At 41.2% G+C, this 21858-nt stretch overlaps 1 protein-coding gene across 2 annotated transcripts in view; it reads left to right on the top strand.

The window, feature by feature from the left end:
• Positions 1-21140, top strand: part of fbln1 (fibulin 1) — a 34309-nt gene extending 13169 nt beyond the window's left edge. Inside the window, exons 9-17 of one of the 2 annotated variants that reach the window (XM_079346218.1) lie at positions 724-867; positions 1086-1211; positions 1358-1483; positions 2363-2482; positions 2720-2851; positions 2958-3081; positions 8345-8490; positions 9704-9844; positions 20548-21140. In XM_079346218.1, the coding sequence (XP_079202344.1) occupies positions 724-867; positions 1086-1211; positions 1358-1483; positions 2363-2482; positions 2720-2851; positions 2958-3081; positions 8345-8490; positions 9704-9844; positions 20548-20687 (1199 nt within the window). In that variant the 3' untranslated portion in view covers positions 20688-21140. Of the gene's footprint in view, positions 1-723; positions 868-1085; positions 1212-1357; positions 1484-2362; positions 2483-2719; positions 2852-2957; positions 3082-4531; positions 5590-8344; positions 8491-9703; positions 9845-20547 lie in introns of those variants that run through there. The other variant, XM_079346219.1, reaches the window with a different exon arrangement.
• The last annotated feature ends 718 nt before the right edge of the window (positions 21141-21858 follow it).

The raw sequence follows: 21858 nt of genomic DNA, 5'->3' as shown, positions 1-21858 counted from the left end.
TAAAAAAATCTATCTATAAGTGATTTTTGAGATGCTAAGTGCAGTGTGCTACAATAAACAGTGAATAAAAAGCAGCTTAAATCTAAAAAATAGTTATTCGTAATTAAACCATTAATAATGCTTTAATAAAGGATTAATCTTAGAGCGATCACATTTTTAAAATTCTATTATTTTTCTATAAACATAAAAATTGTAAGGCTTTTATTTGGGATTTGGTCTTGAGCTGATAGTGTTTGACTTGCTATTTGAACTTCACCCGCCTTTATTTTAAAATAAAGAAAGGACCATCTGGCAGGTAACTCTTGAAATGGATCTTAATAAAAACATACACACACAAGGTGGATCTTACTTTGGACTGGTCTGCTGAGCTGTCCAGTGTCATTCTTATCCATCACTGTGACTACAGGGAAACACTGCACAGTCTTATCTACGGTGTGCCTAAAGGGACAAAATAGCTCCAGTTAATCTCGATTTGAAAAATGAACAATTCAGACAGCCTAGTTAATGCTGACAGCCCGAGATGATCTTCAACACTTGGGATACTTTATAAACTTTCTCATGCCACACTGAGTCAGGAATCTCTTTTCTCATATATTGCACTGTATACACAACATGTAGCTGATCATGTATCTGCAATCGAACAGCCACATTCCTTTGTATTCTTAAAAATGGTATATTTAGTGAATGTAACAATTCAATTACTTGTCTTGTCTTTGTTTTCAGATATCAACGAATGTGTCAGTCAGACGAGCCCATGCCACCGAGGGCACATCTGTATCAATACCGTTGGCTCCTACATCTGCCAGAGGAACTCTGTGAACTGTGGTCGAGGATACCACCTGAATGACGAGGGCACACGCTGCGTTGGTACGGCTGATAAAGTGACCAAACAAGATCAAACTGCAGTCTAAGAAATACGATTTTGAAAAAGTTCAGAGGTGAAAATAAAGGATTAGAATCAGGTTGTTGCGAGTCAGGAACAAGAACAGTATGGTTTGAACAGCGGTAGTAAATGCAAACATAGGTGGGTATGCAGATGAGGACAAAAAGACGAGGTCGACAGGTGTTTGTATTCCTCTCTACAGATATCGATGAGTGTAAAAGTCCTGAGAAGGTCTGTGAAGGTCATGGTTGCATCAACCTGGTGGGCTCCTACCGCTGTGAGTGCGAGCCTGGGTACATCTTCAACAGCATCAGTCGGATCTGTGAGGGTAAGAATGTGATAGATAACACTTCAACTACTTATATAAGTGGATTAATGTCCCTGGCATGTTAATACAACAACAAAAAAATGATTTGTAGTTTTAGTCAGAATTCACTTACTCTGACTTTGTCATTTTTTGACTCTGTGTTTTAGATATCAATGAATGCAGGCACTACCCCGGCCGTCTCTGTGCCCATAAGTGTGAGAACACTCTGGGATCCTACAAATGTAGCTGCACTACCGGCTTTAAACTATCTGTTGACGGCAGGAATTGTGATGGTAGGAACAATCTCTTAAGCAGAAGAAGAGCAACTTTTTTCTAGATTGTGTATTTGTATGCTTTGTGGGCAGATATTCTCATTGTCAGAAAATAATTACTCCTGTTCATATCCGACATAGATCGGTTCTAATTAGTTTTGGTTTAGTTGGTTGCTTTTGAACATGCTGAAAATACAAAAATTCAAACTCTATACCAGGAGTAGGACTGTAACATCTTTAGTTTAGTTTTCAGTTTAGTTTATTTGAATCAGGGATGATGTACTAAAAAACTTGAGAAAACGTGCTTTGTACAAGATTTGGTAACTAAATGTTTTGCCATCTGAGTCCCTGTGCAGATGATGGCAAAAGTAAAATACAGACAGACAGACACACACTCACACCTGCACACACGCACACACATTTCATACAAAGAAGAAGAACACCGACCAACACACTGATATCAAAACATTAATTGCAGAGAAGTTTTCCATATGACAAACAAATCCTGACAAGATTTTTTTTTACTTCATGGGAGAAAGTGTGGAAGTCTGTGCAACGCATCGTAGTACTTGGGAGTTTATTTAATTATTTAATGGCTTTTTTAAAAAAAAATTATAAGTCCTTACAATTTCATTGTTGTCAGTAACTAAAGAAATGCATCGAAATTAGTGGAAAAAATTCTACCAGTCATTCAGGTAAAAATGACAACTAATATCCAAAATAAATCTCTGTGTCTCAGTGATCTGAATTCAAACATTTGTATAAAGTGGAGTACAGCTGTTCTTGTATCAGGACATTTTCAAATAGGATCCAGTGCTCTGAAGGTGAAGTTTTTTTTTTTATTCTGATCACTTCTGTACATGAATAAAAGTTCAAATGGCTCTTTTTTTTCTTGTGTAGATCTGAATGAATGTGAGGCGAACCCCTGCAGTCAAGAGTGTGCCAACGTGTACGGCTCCTATCAGTGTTACTGCCGCCGCGGCTATCAGCTCAGTGACATCGATGGCATGACTTGTGAAGGTACAAATAACCAATTTGAACTGGAAACTACGGCAACACATCAAAAAATATTTCATCCTTTTTATTACAAAGTTTACAACAGTTTGATCTGGATTCAGTTTAGTAGCTTCCAGGTGCTCAAATCTGCAATAATAAAGTCTGCATCAGTTTAAACATACATTAAAGTAACTACCTTTATGAAAATGCAAAAAGATGTAAGTACTATCTGGTTTGTCTTTGTTTCTGTGACATCTCTAGACATAGACGAGTGTGCTCTGCCCACTGGAGGTCACATTTGCTCTTATCGCTGTCATAACAGTCCTGGCAGCTTCCACTGTTCCTGTCCTCTCAGTGGCTACACTTTGGCACCTAATGGACGCAGCTGTCAGGGTAAGTTCTCTTTAATGGCTTGTCAAATATTAGTTGCCATTAACATTGTTTTTTCTATTGTTTTGAAACGTGCTTTTTTTCTAACTTTTGACTGTTTTTCTTGCAGATATTGATGAATGTGTGACGGGCACACACGGATGCACATTAAATGAGAGCTGCTTTAATGTACAGGGAGGATTCAGATGTCTGTCCTTTGAGTGTCCAAACAACTACAGACGTGCAGGAGAGATGTGAGTACTTTGGTTTCGTCCCTGTGGTAATACACTGACACATATTTAACTTGTTAACTGATTATTTATTTATGTAGGGACAGATATGTAACTTGTGACCCCAAACCATGAATACAAGTTATTTGTGAATGTCCTTGTATGGATGGGCCTTTAAATACAGAAGAAAGTAATCAGCAACAAAACAAGTTCCAGTACAAAAACTAACAATCTCATCAATTACACATAATCCAAGATACAAACAGTAATTATAGAGAAACCATCTACTATGAAGCTACCAGATCATATATGGCTACATAGCTAAGATCTGTTCAAAATGTTGACAAATGTATGAATTTGTTTTTTAATTTTAATCAAGAGATCATCAGTACAGTTGTCAGAGCCGTGTTAACATCTTGTTGACATGGAAGGGACGGTCTTGCGTATAAAGCTATTTTAGTCAAGGACTAAAAAAAAAAGAAAAAAGAATAATACAGCCTACTCACTGCTTATTCAGATGACACGTGTTTTGAGATCACGTCATTCCTCGTCAATTTATGTGCAATGTGAAACTATAAATTAACCAAAGTGTGCTAACATTAGCCTGCTAACACAACAATGCAGGCCAAAAGGAATTGCAGCTCAAGCCAAGGACATTTTTTCCGCTGCTTGGTGCTTACTTATGGTGCGTTCTAATAGATAAATCCTTCATGCGGCCGCGTGTGGAGAGGGGTTTGGAGGCGCTCCACTGGAGGAGAGCAAAGGCTTCAGAATCACGGGGGTGTCACTAAAAAGCAGTTTGTTTTGGTTTTCTGCTGGTCTTCGAGGGCAACATCTACTGGATCAAAAAGTCGCACATTTTTCCTTTAATATAGGATCAAAACTAAGCACTTTTTTTCTTCTCAGAACACGACCCTGATGTGATCTTATGCGTCGCCTGTTCTTACAGTAAAATGAGAAATAATAGACACTGAATACACACTTCAGCAAAAATAATTTCACACATAAAAGACCTGTACCTCACAGTCAAGTCGGAATGATCGTCCCATCAAGAGCTCTTTGAACACCAGTAAACACTTCCAGGCCTTTTAAACTGACCCGTGTTCATGTGAATGGATCAAGGCTCTGCATGTCCAGTTTGCACAAAGCTGGAATGACTTCAAAAGAGTTTTTGGCTGTAGCATGTTGTGTTGTTTCAGAATGATGAAATGCATATGGATATTTTCTCATTGGCTCGTTTACATTAGAGGCTGCGTTTGATCACCCGGTGACAGAAGTTCCCGCATGACCCCACAAAGAGCACCATGACTGCCCTGTGAAGTATTACGCTGCAGACTGATGTTCCTCCCACTGCATGTCCTGCACGGCAAATGAAATTTACACCTGGTCTCTCTTTCTCTCTGTGCCTGTTTTCTGTCGTGTTTCGTCCTTTCTTTTTTTCTTTTTTTTTTTGTCCCCTTCTCTCTTTTTGCAGTCGATGCGAACGCTTGCTTTGCAATGAGTCTGTCGAGTGCCTGACCATGCCAATGAGAATAACTCACTACTACCTCACCTTCCCTACCAACATCCCCGTCTTCACCAACATCTTCCGCATGGGCCCCTCGCACACTGTGCCCGGCGATGACATCCAGATTGCTATCGTCGCCGGCAACGAAGGCGGTTTCTTCAAGACAGACCGGGTGCCCAATGGCGGCGTGATGTCAGTGGCAAAGCTCATCAACCAACCGCAGGACTTTGATCTGTCTCTGGAGCTGAGGCTGCGTCGCTACGGCACGCTCAGCACGTACTTGGCTAAGGTGCTGGTGTTTGTTACCCAGGAGGAGCCCAGATTTCCTTACAATCCCCTTCTAGAATAAACACAAGAGTAACACGCTGACGCAAGTTACTGCACTCTTAAAAAAGGATGTGTCATAAGCAAAAAAAAAATAAAAAATGTGCAAAATCCATCCAAGACTACAATGGATTATGTTCTTTGAACCATTGAGTATCATGTGTAGAACATACTGTATAGATAGAAGCAGGAAAACGATAGGTGTAATCCTTTATCTGTATAAATCTACTGATGTAGATGGGAGTGGCAGGTGCACACAAAGTCATTCCTTGATTAGTAGTTTGTGGATAATGCATGTTTAATGTTTCGGCTCCATGCCTTATAGTTGTGTAAAAGCTGACGCATCGTTTTTTAAGAGTGGTTAAAAAAATTGTTGACACACAAAAATCGAAAGCACTATTTTTTTTTGTAGTATTACAGCATCTTACCAAATCAACTTTTTTACACTATTGAATTGAATGACCATCATTCAGCAGTAGGAATGGGGTCCACTTGAATGTATTGTCTTGGAGGAAGGGCATCCTGGTAGCCTCTAGGTGGCGTTCTAGGTCAGGTTAAATAAATCCCAAGTCTGCCTATGACTGAGTGTCAATTGATGGTGGTTGCATGATAAAGTCTGACGTTCCTTCAGTATTTTATGTTTTTTTTGTGTGTGTTGGATGAACAGTTTTCTATTAAAACTGAAATAGAAGTAACACATGTTCAAGTCCAATCCCGTTTTTCATCATGGTGCATTGAGAAGTAGCAAGTACAGCAAAGGGAGCTGTGAGGAATGTGAGGGCCAAATCCCAGATGGAGGCATATAGATATCCTCACATAGTGTCATATGATGTCTGTTCAAACAGTATCGATGAAAAGGATATCAAATGATCTATAGCTTAATAGTTGTTTTTACTTTTGTCGGAAGTTGCTGAGCTTTAAAAACCCGATAAATAAGGTCTTTTAAAACCCAATACAAGCTCTTAAATCAACTATATAAAAGCTTTATTGATATTAATAACATTTCCGATGTTAAGTTTGTTATGCTTCTTGATGATTTGAACAATTATGTCTGTACGCAGAAGGAAACTTCAATCATCAGAAAAAGAAAAAGTTTTCATTTTAGATAGACAGAACATTCTTCTGTAAGCCAAACTCTTGAGTAATATACAATGTGTGCATCTCCAATATTCAAGACAAAACTGAGCCAGTTTAGGGCTTTTATTGCTTTCTTACTTCCACTTCCTAAACATCGGTTACTTTGCACCACAAATTCATCTTTCTGTGGCAGCTATTTTCATGCCCATCTCTTTACCTCATGTCATATTTTCAGCTTAATGTAAAATGCACAGTTTTCCACTGCATTCTGTGGGTGTAAACCCCAAAGCAGACTGATAATCCAAATGAAGGCTGAGTAAGTGACATGCGATGGGATGCAGTGGCAACAGAAAGGGAAATGTGCACCAGCAGGAGAAGGTATAAATAGTCTGACATGCTGTGAGGCTGCTGCCTGAGGGCTGTGGCTTATAATAACTGTAAATTCAGATGTCCTAGGTTCCTCCTGTCCTGAGCTGTCAGGGCCAGTAAGGATGCACTCGGTCCCTGGTGGGGATATCCTTAAAATAAGAACATAGTGGCGCACAGAAGGTTTTTTCCTCCTCTCTGACATTGAGTTATGGGGCTCTGGGCTCTGGCCGGTGGTCTGAACAATTTGTGGTACAGCAACATCACCGCGCACAGAATGAATGATGCCCTACAGTGTTTGTGTTGGGGCGTTATCAATGTGCTGACTATAAATAATAATTACCAAAAAAATAAAAGGCCTTACGCTTGACCAGAGGACTTTCATCCAAAAAGTCTGTTTTTCTTTCTGGTCTGAAAGTATTGGGGTTTTTCTCCTGGGCTGGGCCACGTGAGACATGGAGCGATGCAGAAGACACGCATTTGTGCATGTACACACACACACACACACACACACACACACACACACACACACACACACACACACACACACACACACACACACAATCATTATACAAACAGAAGCATGTTTGCATGCACAAATCACACATGCACAAATGACACTCGCACAGACACACATGCAATTTGGTCACAGATCTATTTGCACAAACACGTGGGGCTGTAGTAAGCTCCACTTGCTTCCCCTGCTTTGAAGTGCCCATCTGTGTTTAAGGGGGGGCATTTCACCCTGGGTCATTATCTTCTCGTAAATTTACTTTCTACCCCAACAGAGCTTTCACCTTGTCCTCTAGAGCCCCACTCTGGCCTTTCTGCAGCTCAGCCTGCAGTATTTTAAACTAGAAGAACATTTTGTGGGTTTGGCCTGGGCCAAAGCAAAACTTGGACCTAGCCGCTAATTGCTAATTACAAGCCCCTACCCAGTGGTGGCTTGACTTTTTGTCAGGGGCTTCTCTCCTCGCTCAACGTGGAAGGAGCCCTGCAACCCAAGCCGGGCCTGTGCTTTGAGCTGCAGCCTATAGGTCCCCTGAGGAACTCCAGAGATCTACGGCTCACATGACTCACAATGAGGCTATAAGGCTGCCATGCACATTAAGTGGACTTATACATGGCAGCTTGGCTGTTTTTATAACCCAATATAACCGTGTACTGACTTGTCTCCTCTGCGAAGACAAAGCTTCAATTTAAAATCTTGGATGTCAAAGTCGGGGCTTTTATTTAGATTCAATAGCGCTTTATGATCACCAGTTCCACATGGTTTCAAAGACAAACCCTTGATTTATGAGCTTGTTAATGCCGCATGAGCCTCTTTCAGACTCTCATGTAGCAGACAGGTAGTGAATAGTGATACTTCAGGTGGTGTTAGCCTTAGGAACCAGCAGGGGCCCTCCATTCCCTCCGACCTGTCAGTGATTAGTCTGTGGAATAAACAAAGCCCTAAATAATAGGATGAGAGCTGCCCCGGGGAGAGGTTGGGGAGTTGTCTAGTCATGTTGCTCACAATTTAGGAGACTTTTAGAACACTCCCCCGCCACATAAATCCTCCTCAAGAGATTATCTGATGTGAAGCCGGGGATGTTCAGCAAATCCAAATATTTTCCTGAGCAGGTTGTGGATCATTCTCTGTGAGTGGAGTAATTCATTTCCCACAATGCTTGAAAAAGTGCATCAGAAACGCATCAATGGCAGTGCTTGTCTCCACAGGCTGCAAAGTTTGGTTTCAGCATGAACTTTTTGGCCATTGTTGGTTTAATATTCCAAACCACATAGAAATTTGATTGTTTTAAATGTTGACTGCTATAGCCATTATCCGTGGCGAGCCAGTTGAGTTATCCCTCTGAGTTCATGATCACGCCACGGGGTGCTCTTAAGGATGTTTTGAAAACTAAAAGGTGGCTGACTCTTTAGTCTTTATGCAGACATTTACTAGAGGTCAGAGGCCATGTGTTTGTTTTTTCCTTTTTTTTTGTGGGTGTGTATGTTTGTTCTCTACTTTAGAGTGGCGAGGCTTGAACGCTCTGACACCATCCGCTGTATAAAGAACTGTCAGCCCAACGACGTCGCCTGTGTTCTGGACCCCACACACTCTGTCTCCCACACCTTCATTTCCCTGCCCACGTTCAGAGAGTTCACCAGGCCAGAGGGTAAGAAGGAGAATTTTTATGTTCCTACGGTTTGGAGTAATCCAGTAAGGGCAGCAAAATTGAGGGAAACTGTGAAAAAATAAAAATAAAAAGGGACAAAATGACAGGCGGTCATGACGCGTGCCCCATGTACAAGGATGTAGTCCTCCTTACAGAGGCCGTGTATTCAAATCCAGCCATGGCCCTTTGCTGCATGTCCCTCTCTCTTCCAACATTTCCTGTCTCTCTTTAGTCGTCCTATCTATTAAAGTCAAAATGAGGCTAAAAATATATATTAAAACATAAATACAAATCTTATAATAAATACTCATATTTTAGAGAGGAAACTCATTTTTATCCTCCAAAATGTTGAGTTCAAGAATAAAATGTGCTTAATTGTCTATACCTCTTTGAGTTTTGACAACTTATTTCAAATAAAGCACTCAATAGAGCTGCATCAAAGGTAATCACCAGGTAATAAAAGAACAGTCGCAGCCAGCATTGCACCCTGGAAGCTTCAAAAACCAAGACTTAAAACCATCATCTTTTTCTTTGTATCCTACTTTTCTACATTCTAACTATCATTCGAAAAGAAAGATTTGTGGCTTCAATTACTGAGAGAACATCCTGTTACATTCTTTGGAAACAAGTTTGAAAACAGTATGCTATCTTGTGTTTTCCTAGTGTCAATGTGATCCTCCTCCTTTTTTTTTCTCTTTCGCTCTACTCTATCTCTTCCCAAATCTCCAAGCTCCCATCAAATGTGTTTCCCTGCAGTTGTCAGAATCCATTCTTCTTCCTCTGACCCCAGAATTAACTCTTCCATGATGTCCTCCATGCAGTCAGAGACCAAGTTCCATGCTGCTTGGTAATCACTCGCAAAAAGTGACAGCTGACAAGCATCTATTGGCTGGAGTGTAGGCCATGTTTCAGACACACTCTTGCTCAACGTCATGGGAAGTTTAGCTCATTTCTCGTAAGCTCTGAGCCTGGGTGCAAAGAACCCAAGGCCCCTCAGCCAAACGGCATTGAAAAGCCTCAACCTTAATGTGACCCTCTCAGTGTACAGCAAAGACACACATTTCCATTTCCCGTTTTATTGCCTTTGTCTTAAAAAAAAAAACAAAAAGGAGGAGAAAAGAAAAGAGTTGGCACTAGCAAAGCGGCAATCCCAATGTGACTGTAGAGCTTCATGCTACTAAAGCTTGTGTGCCTCATTGTTATCGTCCAACAGAGATTGTCTTCCTGAGAACGACGGTGCCGGCTTACGGGTCCTATCACTTAGGCAGTTACGACGTCATGTTTGAGATCCTGGAGGGCAACGTGGAGAACGCCTTTGACATCTCGAAGCGGGTGGAGAATGGAATGTATGTGGGTGAGTACGGAGATTTGACTTTGCTGTGAAGTCTGGATGAAACAAGCTAATGCAAACATTAGCAACAAAAGCAGCTTTAACAGGCAGCCTGACAGGCTCCTTGACTGGAAATTGCACTTTTTTTAAACAAAGGAGGCGTTTTTTCCTTTCCAATCTTCATTTTTAAATATGTGTGTGTGTGTGTGTGTGTGTGTGTGTGTGTGTGTGTTTTATTGCAAATCAAACTCACATGTGCACACTGAGAAGGGACACAGAAAAATCTCCCCTGAGGAATGTCTGGATGCCCTGACTAAACTACATCTGACACAGCCTGCTACAGTCTGTGCAGTCATGGCATCATGTAGCTGTCATCGTCTTCATGGGGTATCTCAGCATCTGTGTCTCTACAAGGTTGTCCTCTGAGTGGCTCTTCTGGACAGGCGCAGGCCTGTTTCAGTCCCACCAAATATTTGGCATCAATTTTTACACTCTTGTGGTCAGACAAAGCAGCATTTAATTCACTTATCTATGGCTATGCATATCCAGAGGAGATTGTTACTTGCCACAATAACTTAGTGTGGTCTGAATGAACGGGAATGCAGTGTATAAACCAGCAATTGTGTATTCAAATGCACATTTGCATGATTGATTACAGTTGACAAGCATTCATCATAACTACCTGTTCAGCCACCGCAAGAATGCAAAAACTAGCTCTCAAGTCGTAGCAGTAGATAGCACCTTCAGCGGTGTGTAACATCAACCCATTCCTGGGTGAAGCCATTTCCATCCTTCAGTCTGAGGGTGACCCAGGGCTGCTGCTCTCCTGTTAGAGAGCTGATCTGAGCCTCAGCTTTTAGTGGAGGAGGTTGTTGGGTCCATCTAGGTTTTTTTTATTTTGATTTCATTTTTTTGTTTCGTGCAGAGGCAGGCAGGGTGGTAGTGAAAGGACAGCATCTGCTTCTTTTTCTTCTCTCGCTGATGGATGAAGGGATGGCCCGTTGGTATGCACATCTGTCTTTACAGAATGAGATGAAGAGGAGGGAGGAGGAGAGAGTGTGACTGTCGCTGGTTCGGGCTGGATTGTGGGTGCACGCAAGTGTTGTACACTTGTGCAGAAACAGATGTTTTCTCATTAGATGTACCAAAATTCTGACAAAGCAATGAGAAAAAAAAGCAATAATTGACACAATTTGCAGTTAAAGCAGTTGGAATGATTTTATACTGTCATATAATATTTTGTTTTAGTTGGAGAAGTCTGATTCTGCATGAGAGATAAGCCTTATTGTGCAATGTTTCATTGACTATGTCTTTTTATGTGTGTAAAAAAGCTTTAGGAGAAATTGCCTGTTTATAGTGGTGCTCGTTTGCAAGGGCAAGTGTGTGTGTGTGTGTGTGTGTGTGTGTGTGTGTGTGTGTGTGTGTGTGTGTGCGTGCGCGCACGCACGCAAAAGTACAGGGAATAAAATTCCAGCGAGAGAAGGACAAAGAGAGAAACTGTGATTGAATGAAAGAGGAAAGAGAGAGAAAGAGAAATATGTGCAGAAGTAATCCTGGGTGCTTTGCTTCATGTGGTTAAATGTATTGTTCCATTTCCCCACGCTAGGCCTCAGTGTCTCGCCGAGCATTAGAGCACTTAAACCGACGACCACATGAAAGGCGTGTTTGTGAGGAGCCACTTCTCTCCCAAACCCGTTTGATGGATGCTTATTGGATGCAGCTCTTGCATGTTAGCACCAGTTTCCCCATCACATATTCAAATTGAAGCCCTGTGCACTGGAGCTTTTCGGTCACCGCCTGCACGCCGTGAAGTGTGGCGTCCGCGGTGCAATGAAGGCCCTCTTGGTTTTATTTAGTGGGCCGTGCTGCTGGTGCTTTGGCCCGCAGATGCTGCTGTTGCGTAACCATTGTATGAAGCCCGCTGACGTGTCACTTAAGGAAGCTTAGTTTCCAGTATCTCCAGTGTCTCCAACAGTGGTATTACAGCTTGGTGGGATGTGAAGAGAAGCAGACTTTGAGGCTCCACTAATGAACAAGTGCGTGAACTCATGCAAACTTTGGTCCATTGTTTTTGGCCGCTTTTTGCATTTTCGAAAGGGACAAAAGAGGCAATTAGCAATCCTGAGAATCTGCTGCTAAAATAAAAAATGGAATCTTAAAAGGTTTGATTGGCTGACGCTCTTTTCCGTTCTGCTCACTTATACTGTTTTAAACAGTCTGTTGCACACACAATCATGCAGTGTCTTTATAGACGTATCCACACCGAGGCTGACAGTACAACAAATTGTGTAAGAACAGCCTCAGTCTTTCCGAGTTCAGGTCATCCATCACTGGCTTTCCCAGCACTATCGCATCTGGAAGACAACCCTGGCAGACCTTATACGCATCTGTTCAAACACAGCCAATCCTCTAGTTCTTGGGAAAGACAATCCGAACTAACTAAACCTTTACAGATCCTCAAGACAACAACAGTAGCTCTTGGTTGAAAATCCCTAAAGGTATGCAGACACGGACGATGTCTTTATCATCCTTGCAACAGAGACAACATTCATATCATATAGAAAATCAGAAACACAAACAGTGAAGGCATTACTCATGCTAACGCTGTCATCCACTTCTGATTGGCGACAGGTTGTTTGGATTGGGTTGATAGTGGGATGATTGATTCTGGCAGTCAGCAGGTGGATGGATGAGTCCTCCCTTTGAAAACACTGGAGAACAGTGTGGTCTCTGCTGGAAGCACAGGGTTGAGTCCGAGGCTGAGTCTCTCAGCTTTCACTAAATGCTGCTGTGTGTCCTGTTTTCTAATCCGTCAGAAACATACATACATCATTGTAGGGATCAATGTTGTCTTTTCTTCCCGGTAAAGGTTACATGAGCTAGAGAAGCATTTTTTAACATTCATGTAACAAGGTCAGTGTTCTAAGCATTCTGGGTTTTTTTCAGCTTTGCTTGAACCTTTACAAAATACTGGTATACAAAACATTTTGTATGTATGGTAAAGACACGAAAGACAAACCACTGAGGTCAAAAAGAAGAAGAAGAAGAAGAAGAAGATTCTTTATTTGTCATTGATACAGTACAGGTACAAGTACAACGAAATGGCTTTTTGGTCGAGGACCGGTCTGCAGCGATACTTCGCGCTGACCTTCATACGCCGACCTTCATACGCCCCAGACGCAGCAGGGGGGAGCACTTTGGGGTTAAGTGTCTTGCCCAAGGACACAACGGACATGTTGCTCGCAGGAGCTGGGGATCGAACCCTCGACCTTCCGATTGAGGGACGACGACTCTACCAACTGAGCCACAGCCGCACCAGCAACGCTTCTAGTACAAATATCAACTTTATTAACAAATTACGCCCGTCTAATTTTTTGATAATGTTGATCTTCGTAGTTCTACATGAATTTGAATTAATCACAAGATACTTGTGCCTTCATGAAAAAGGAATGTGCTTGATATAGAAAGCCATCATTTTATCTGTGCCCTGACACCCTACTGATACGTTACATTACCTACTGCATGGCCCTTAAATGATGAATTGAAAATGGATTTTGAACTTTTATTGTGCTTTCCTTGTCTTCTTACTACTCAAAGTGCTTCACACTTACCCACTGGTGGAAGGGTGTTGCTATGTAAAGTGTCTCTCAGTATTATCTAATCCAATCAGACACATTCATACATAGCCCAAGGACACAGAGGACATATTACTGCAGGACCTGAGGATCAAACCTATTGGTTAAGAGGTGACTACTAATAGCCCACAGCCACCTTCAGTGGTCAGTAGTGCACTGAATCTTGTGCATGGAATGAAGCAGCTTCATGCTCTTTTCTATTTGCTTTTTTGCCTCTCAGTCATTGATACTTTGCACAAGTCAAATTACACGAAGCATTAATATAAAGGCAAAAACTCTGAGTATAGCATCAGAAGCTGTTGCTTAGTGGGGAGCTCTCTTATGGGCCAGCTGCTGCAGTTGGTAGACTTTTCGTCTCTCAGCTGGAAGGTCGAGGGTTTGATCCCCAGCTCCTGCAGCAACATGTCCGCAGCAAAACACTTGCTTCCGCTGCTTTGTCGGCGGCAAATGAATGGGATTAGTCATCTGATGGTCTCACTACCACTGCCATCAGTGTGTGACAGGGTAGGTGGGTTATGTGGTGGAAAGTGCTTTGAGTCCATTTGCCATTTTACCACATCCTCTAACATTATGTTCTTCCCTCTTTGAACACCACCACACCTCCCAGTCCAACAGGGAAAGTCTCCTGCTGTGTGGTTCATATGTGAACAGGCAAGTCAGGGAAGATTTCAGGGGCAGTCTGTCCTCCAAATTTTCTGAAGTACCTGTGTGGAAAAAGTCTTAAGCCTCTATTTCCTTAATGTCTTTCTCAGACTGAAAAATGGTGATTGTCTCCAATAGCTGGTGGTTCTGAGATTGGTTGATGAGTATCAATGTGAAAAAATAAAACTGCAATTTAATCTTTAGCCAAACATGTAATGAAATAGGTGGCACATGACTCTTGACTTTATGACTTGTAATGAGTTATTATGTCTTGGAAGGATTCTGCTGTGCCATAAATCTAATTGTCTAATTTTTGTAGAAGGAGCTAAACCCATTATGTCGTTTTTATGTTGGTATTATTTTAATACCAACATATAATACATCCTCTCTTCGTGAATTACGCCCATCCTCTGGAGAATTTTTAAATCTGATACACTGCAGCTAAATTCCCTTCATTTTTTAAATGCAGGTGGAAATATGCCTTTGCGGTTTATATCCTATGCAGAGAATAAACTCTTTTTGAATTACCATGGGTACAGGGCGGGCAGCCAGTAAGCCAGACAGAAAGATGAATGGAGGAGGAAGTTTGTCTGTGTGCAGGTAGTCTGTGCAGCCGTCCACAGATGCTGGAGGAATGTGAGCTGACTGTGTGAGACATGACTTCTTCAGAGTCGGTGCAGCTTGTGGCTCTGGCTTGTGGCTGTGCTGCTGAGGAGCTGAAGACAGCAGTGGAGATAAACAGACAACAAGCACCTCAAGTTTGAGCCGCCGTCGTTGGAATGAATCATGACATTGGCAGCGGCTGGCCCGCCAGAGAGCGCCAAACCCATGAGGACTCTGAACAGTACAGCTAATCAAAACAGGGTCTTCTCCTCCCAACATCCCCACAGTTACACACACACACACACACACACACACACACACACACACACACACACACACACACAGAGAACTCCCCTCGGGTGGTCCCCTATCGATATACTGATGAAGAGATAGTGATTCAGATATTTCACGCTCCCAGACACTTACCACAGTCCAAGACACACTGGTATGTACACACTGAGTATAATTCCTTGCAATAAAACTGTCTCAATAACTCACAAGTTATACTTATCGCCCTTGGTTTGGTTGTTCCATTCATTCCCTGCTGTCTGGCCCTGTGATTTTTAGAAAATGTAACTTTGTTTAAGTAATAGCTCAAAACTAACGACTTCATGAAGGAACATGCCAAAGGCGATATCGAAGTACTTCAATAGCTTACTGAAAAAACTACTTCTAAGTATTATACATATAGGATGAATATACATGTTTGTCAGATCCTGATTTAAACACTGCAAACAGCAGGTTTTCATGCTGAATCCTCTCCATATGTTTTGAAGTGTATTTTCTGCACTTCAAAGGGTCTCACCCTTTGAAAGGTCACTTGTAATGCAGCAAAAAGGTTGTGGCGAACATCATAGTAGATGTTATGTCATCTCAGCTGCAAAGACCCACAACTACTAAAACAGAATGTCCAAGAAAAGAAACGTCCAATTCCCCACGACTACTATTCAATGATGTCACTGCCCAGTGAATAACACAGTCCAACAATGACCAAATAGAGAGATCAGTGACTAGGACTGCCTGTGACCTTAAAATATCAAGCAACCCATGCTGATCTTTTGGAGCAGGGGTGGGCATAGCTTTAGACTTTTGTTTGGAGTGTTTAAAGTTGTATTTGGGTAGTCTGATCTGACTTGACATCTTTGGAGAAGTGACAGATGACTAAACCAAATCAACATCATTTGAAGGGATTATATTGTAATGATGCAGAGAGATTATCAGAATTTAAACTGTTTGCTTTTCTAACAGGGTAACAAGGGAGCTAGTTAGCCATTTCTTGGCACGTCTCCTAGCTTTTATGGACTTTTTGGAGGAAAAAGTACCATGCAGTAAGAAAAGAACTCTTGAAAAAAGAAAGTGCAACAATGCTCAGGCAAGCATCATTGCATATGGCTTCACAAAAAAAAAAAAAGAAATCACATTTATAGCCATAATGATGCTGCAGTTTGACCTCCAGTACCATCTTTGCAAAACTGTAACTTTGTACACCACCTGGACACTCTCCAGTGGTTTCACTGCAGTAAGCATGCATAGCGCCACAACCAATGTGTCATTATACAATACTGTGGTGAAGCCAAGGCATATTTTTCATTTGTTTCTGGTGTTAAAGCCGTTCATTTTGGATTTTGTCATACACTTCCTCGATGAGTTGTAGAAACCAGAAAACCCCGAAATTGTACTGTTTACATGTAACCCTTCAATATTGCAGCCCCCATAGCCATGAAGGATGACAAATGTCTCCTGGCCATGGCTTTGGACTTTGTTTTGTGGCAGTCTTTGCTACCAGCATGCATTTATTTAAGGCTATTTTCTACTTAAAGGTCTACTTCATAGTACGGCCGTATGTTTTTGGAGAACAGACAGATTATACAGCTGTTTGTTTGATGGTTGCTGCTCAGGCCAGCACAGTCACATTTGCAGATACCTCAGTGGGATGGAATGACGCCACAATCCTTTCCAGCTCAACAACTGGATCTCCTGCGTGGGCAGTACTTCAGGCCCCTGAATGGCATGACCTTGCAACCCAGACACAGAGCAAACTGTCAGCTATAGGGTTTTTGGAAACTTTGCCATGTTTATTTCTATGAATCTCAGGTGGTATGGCAGCCAATCAAAGTATACCTGTTGTGTTGCTGTTGGCTTCTTGCCGCACATCCCGAATAAAAAAGTTAAAGATGAGTTAGTGGTTGTGGTTTCACCTCAGGTTTACTGTGAGTATGAAGAGGCCCAGCTGTTAGCTGATGCTTTCCCCTCATTCAGGATACCACTGCGCTTTTGATGAGAGGCTTACGGAAACATAGAGTCATCATGAACGCACACACTGACTTTAGTATCAAACGCCTTTGTGCAGAATTGAGCAAATGAGCCCACATCATAATAACATAATTAGCTTTCTCGCCCTCAAGGCTGAGTAAAAAAAAGAAGTTACTCAAAGGCTGAAAGTTAAATAAAACATCTTTCGACATTTGAGGTGTTTCTTCATCGGCCTCTAAATCTCAGTAACCATGATACACCTCACAGGTGAAGATAGACTCCATGGTTAGTCATTATGCCTAAAAGTATGAAATGTAAGGAACTATGTACACAGTTTGAAACCATCAAATGTGAAGTCACTTTCAACAAAACTAAGTTCTTGTAAATAAGCCACTGAATGCATTTCTGGGGAACTAGTTTCAGACTTGGAATGGATTTGGTGATTGATTTATTTCCATTTATAAAGAGTCTTACCAGCCTATTGTTGTTTACTCAAGACAACAGGTTTAATTGCTCAAAATACACAATAGTGTTAAGATAAACTCTTAGTAACAATGTGTAACAGCTTTGCTTTCAATTCATACCCGATGTAATCATCTTGTACACAGCATAAACCCATGCTCCAGTCCATGTTCCATGACACATACTTGTGTGAAAATGAATACGAATAAGAAAACACATTATGTACACAGTATTTGGAGGAGCAATCGGGCACTGAAGCTGAATTTTTGTTCCACAGAGAATAGAATTTCTCTCTGTATGTGCTAATTTGACCACAAACAAATTTACAAAACACTAATTAGCCGCAAACACATTCCACATATTGCACTATTTAGCTGTACCAAACACTTAAACACTTAAGACACTAAGTTTGTCCGAACTTATATCATATATTTATGCGGTAAAATTCTTTTGCTTCTTTTCATCGAAAGAAAATCGTTAACATTGTCAGTGGAAAAAGTTGCCCTTAGTTGATCCTCATTATCGAGTGTTTGGTCCTCATTAGACACAGTCCACACTTCCTGCAATTTAAACAGCCTTAATGTGGACTGAAGCCCATCTGTCTTTGCGGTGGTCCATATTGTGCTCATAATGATATCTTACTCATCCTTACTGTGTGCTTGCACAACCCAGCGCAGAAGCTTTTTAACAGAGTTCTTTGGTTCAAGAACATGAAAAAAAAATCATGAACCTTCTGAACTCATTTTGAGTTTGCTCCTGTCAACTTTTGTCAGTTGCGTGCCATCTCAATTGGGGTATGTCTGAGAATAATTTTCGGGCTCAAAATGTAATCTCTTTTTCCATGTTGATGATTCTTATATATTGCTGTTGTTGAGTTGAAGTAAAGGTCAGCTCTTTCAAATGGTGCTGACGCTTCGGAAACAGTCAAATCTGAGCCCTGCTTCCCTCCATGTATAGTCACTATGCAACAGAGTACCAAAACACCAAAACAAGGGGGCAACCCCTGGTAGAAATGGGCCCCATCCCATACTCCTCCAAGCGCTTATCACCAGAATCTACTGGAAGCCGTTGCGCGCCCACAGATTCTTAAAGGGATGGTAGAGCAAAAGAAAGCGACAGAAAGCTCCCATTGCTCGGCGCTCCCTGAGTTAAAGATGGATTCCTGGAGGAATGCCTCCATGGCTGAATCGCGTGACTGCGACTGCTCCCCTCCATCAAACACATGGGACTCATTTACCCTTGTGGGCCTTAGTGATGGTGCCACAAACACCAGCCCCCCCCCCCCTCCCCCCAGCAAGGGAAGAGAGGGGAGGAAGAGAAGGAATGAGTGGGTGGAGGGATCTTCAATCACACAATGCCAGAGTCCCAAAGGACGTGGCGGATGGCGCATAAAGGATCATCATTTGTCCTGTGGTGAACAACAACCAAATGGGTTTTATTGCTTTGTTTGAGGACCACAGAGGGGAGTGTCATTATTCAGATCGATGGAAGCAGTGATTTGTCGTCATTTTAATCCATGTTGAGTCACCATACAAAAATCTTCAACACATCAATGACTCATTGATGATTAAGAGAAACCAGAAGGTCTTCATGAGAACTGTTAAAGGTGTGGTAGGAGGACAGTGGAGTGATTTTTCAGCCTCACTAAACTTTGGGGATGGCTGTTCAAACAGGCCAGAGCTGAAATGTCACCAGCTTTCAGCAGAGAAAAGGCCTTGACAGCCTGTGTAAACATATTTTTTCTCCCTCCCTGCAATCTCATGTTCACTTAAAAAAGAGCACCCAGTGGATTCCATGGGCATTCAGTATTGCTCTGTCGCTGTATGTTAAGTCTTCCATCTGTTTTCAACGTGATGGGAGGTCTCCTGATCATGGATACTGTGAAAATTGAGAAGAAGGACTTTAAAAAAATCTGATTGTCATGGAAAGTCCTGACATCAATGGACTTTTGTTTAGTTGCCAACAGCTCAGTTCAAATGTCAATATTTGTATTTATTGATTCATGTGGCTTTCGTATGACTTCTGTTGTAGAGGACAGTGGATAGAGTAGGAAACTGGGGTGAGAGTGCAGTATTGACATGCAACAAAGCAATCAAATGCGGGCCACCTGCTTTGAGGACTTAGCTAATACCAAGGCACATCTGAAGTGATGTCAGCATTACTAGATGTCAGCATTGACCTTGTTTTTTGCTGTTTTTTTTTTTAAATCCCAGCACCCATTGGGGAAGTTGTTGTTTTTTTTCTTCTTCAGAGTATTACCCTAACAGCTCATGTACAGGTTGTTGGGTCAGATTTCATTCTACCAAAGACATAGTCTTATTCAAAACTGCTTTGTCTAAACCAGCAAGCAGAAGAAGCAGATTTAAAACCTTTGCAGTTTAAGATTTGGGGACTTCTTCTCTGGATCTCTCAGTCTAAACGTGCTACAAGCTCCAAAGAGTCGAGGTAACCCTCGCTTGATACACATTTAAAGCAGCCAAATGAAGGTCTTATAGCTTAAAAATATGCTTTTGTCTTAGAGCACAAAGTACAAGTTGGTATGCAACCAATAAAGACAGCTGTATTGAGTAAAACTGCAATAAATAAAATCTAATGATTTGTCAGATGTGTCTCAGACACACTATTAGGAATGCCTCTTAAATATTTCTGGTTAGCCTGTGACCAGACATATTGTTTTTGAAAAGACACATTGAAGGCAAATGTATTTTTTCAACAAACACAATTTTATTGGCTTTAACTGTATCGTGGTGGCAGTGATTTTTTTAAACTCAAAACCATCAGCACTTAAACCAAAACTATCTACATTTCTCGGTACTGTTAAGAGGAAAGAGAAACAATATGTTTGGTTGTTCTTGAACAAAAAAGTCATACAAACCCTTGGACCTTCACAATATAATCCAAATGAACTAGCACAAAGACAGTATGTTCAATGAAACTGCATAACAGGCTTTCTTTTAGTTGGATTTAATAAAATGAAAATTGTTACTGTTGCTAGTGAAATATACGAAAAACTACAAAGAATGTTTATCTCCAAAGCTTTAAAAAGTAAGGACAACCGTTGTTCATTGCGCCCAAGTTATGCCCCTTATTTCGTCTAATGGTATATGATGTAATTTCTCCTTTCTTCTCCAGGTGTAGTTCGCCAGGTGAAGCCTTTGATTGGTCCCGTATCTACAGTACTCAAACTCTCCATGCGGAACCTGACAACACAGGGAGACTCCGGCCAGAACATTGTCAACGTTCATGTTTTTGTCTCTGAGTTCTGGTTCTGAGAAGAGGATTCTAAATTGTACAACATTTATTGAGACACACATTGTCAACGCTGTGTACATTGGTTTTGTAATATCCATATGCATAGATCAGTGGTGAGGTTTTAATGTTATGTTTGATCACTTCTGACAGTTTCTGACATGAAAGGCGACACGCTTCTTCTGATGAAAGGTTGCAATGTTTTGACAAGCTCAGCCAGAAGTTCACTTCTGTGTTGTATGTGGCTTTATGGAGCTGAATGTGGGGAAGCTTTATCTTATATTAAATTGAGGCTTCCATAGCACATTTAAACTGACTGTGCATGCATTTAGAAATGATATGATGATTTATTTCTATAATATTCATTTACACAAACATTTTACGCCTTTGTTTTGTAACATTCACTTTTCGTTTCTTACTGTATGCATTAAATGAGGTATTTTTTTCTAAGGATAAACACTATTTTATTTACTGTACTTGTATTTTGTATTTCTTTGAAAAGATTAATGTGTAGATTATATTTAGATATATACACTTGGTTCATGGAGTTAATAAATAAACAGTGTCCACTTGCAATGCCAAGAAAAAAATAATTAAAACGTTTTTGTTTTTATTTTCTCGCTAAAACACTCTCAATACTTGATACACATTAGTCCGTGTTACAATATGTTTCGGTTATTGACGTCACGTTGTCCTGGAACGCCACTAAAGATTACCTTTGACGTAGCCTGATTCTGCATTCTGATTGGTTTGTTCGAGTTGCACATAAGGGGACAACAACAACAACAACAACAACAGCAACATAGGTAACATTTCTACTAGCCTATTGTCTTCGAGTTGCAACAAGTGTCGAGTTTTTTAAACACAAGAACTGTGTGCGTTCAAGTGTGTTAAAGCTAGCCAGCTCATAATGGGCAGCGTTACTTTTTTTTGCCTCTCAAAATGGATGTTTGAGCTCGCAAGTCTGTCTGATCAAGACAGTGAGGATGCTTTCATGCTAACGTGGTGGAGGACACTGGACGGAGGATGATGAGCTGCGTTGATATAGTAAGTTGAACGCTGAAAGTCACTACTGTTGTCTTGTCTGTGTGTATCTGTTTTTCTATGATTAAATCAATGATATACTGAACCAATGGTCTTCAAAAAACAACAAAAAAACCCCAATCTTGCAGTCAGTATGCTGACAGCTTAGTG

This window comes from Symphodus melops (assembly GCF_947650265.1).
Source record: "Symphodus melops genome assembly, chromosome: 6".
Classification (NCBI taxonomy): Eukaryota; Metazoa; Chordata; class Actinopteri; order Labriformes; family Labridae; genus Symphodus; species Symphodus melops.
The sequence above is the reverse complement of the archived record's forward strand: the minus strand, read 5'-3'. Positions and strand labels throughout refer to the sequence as shown.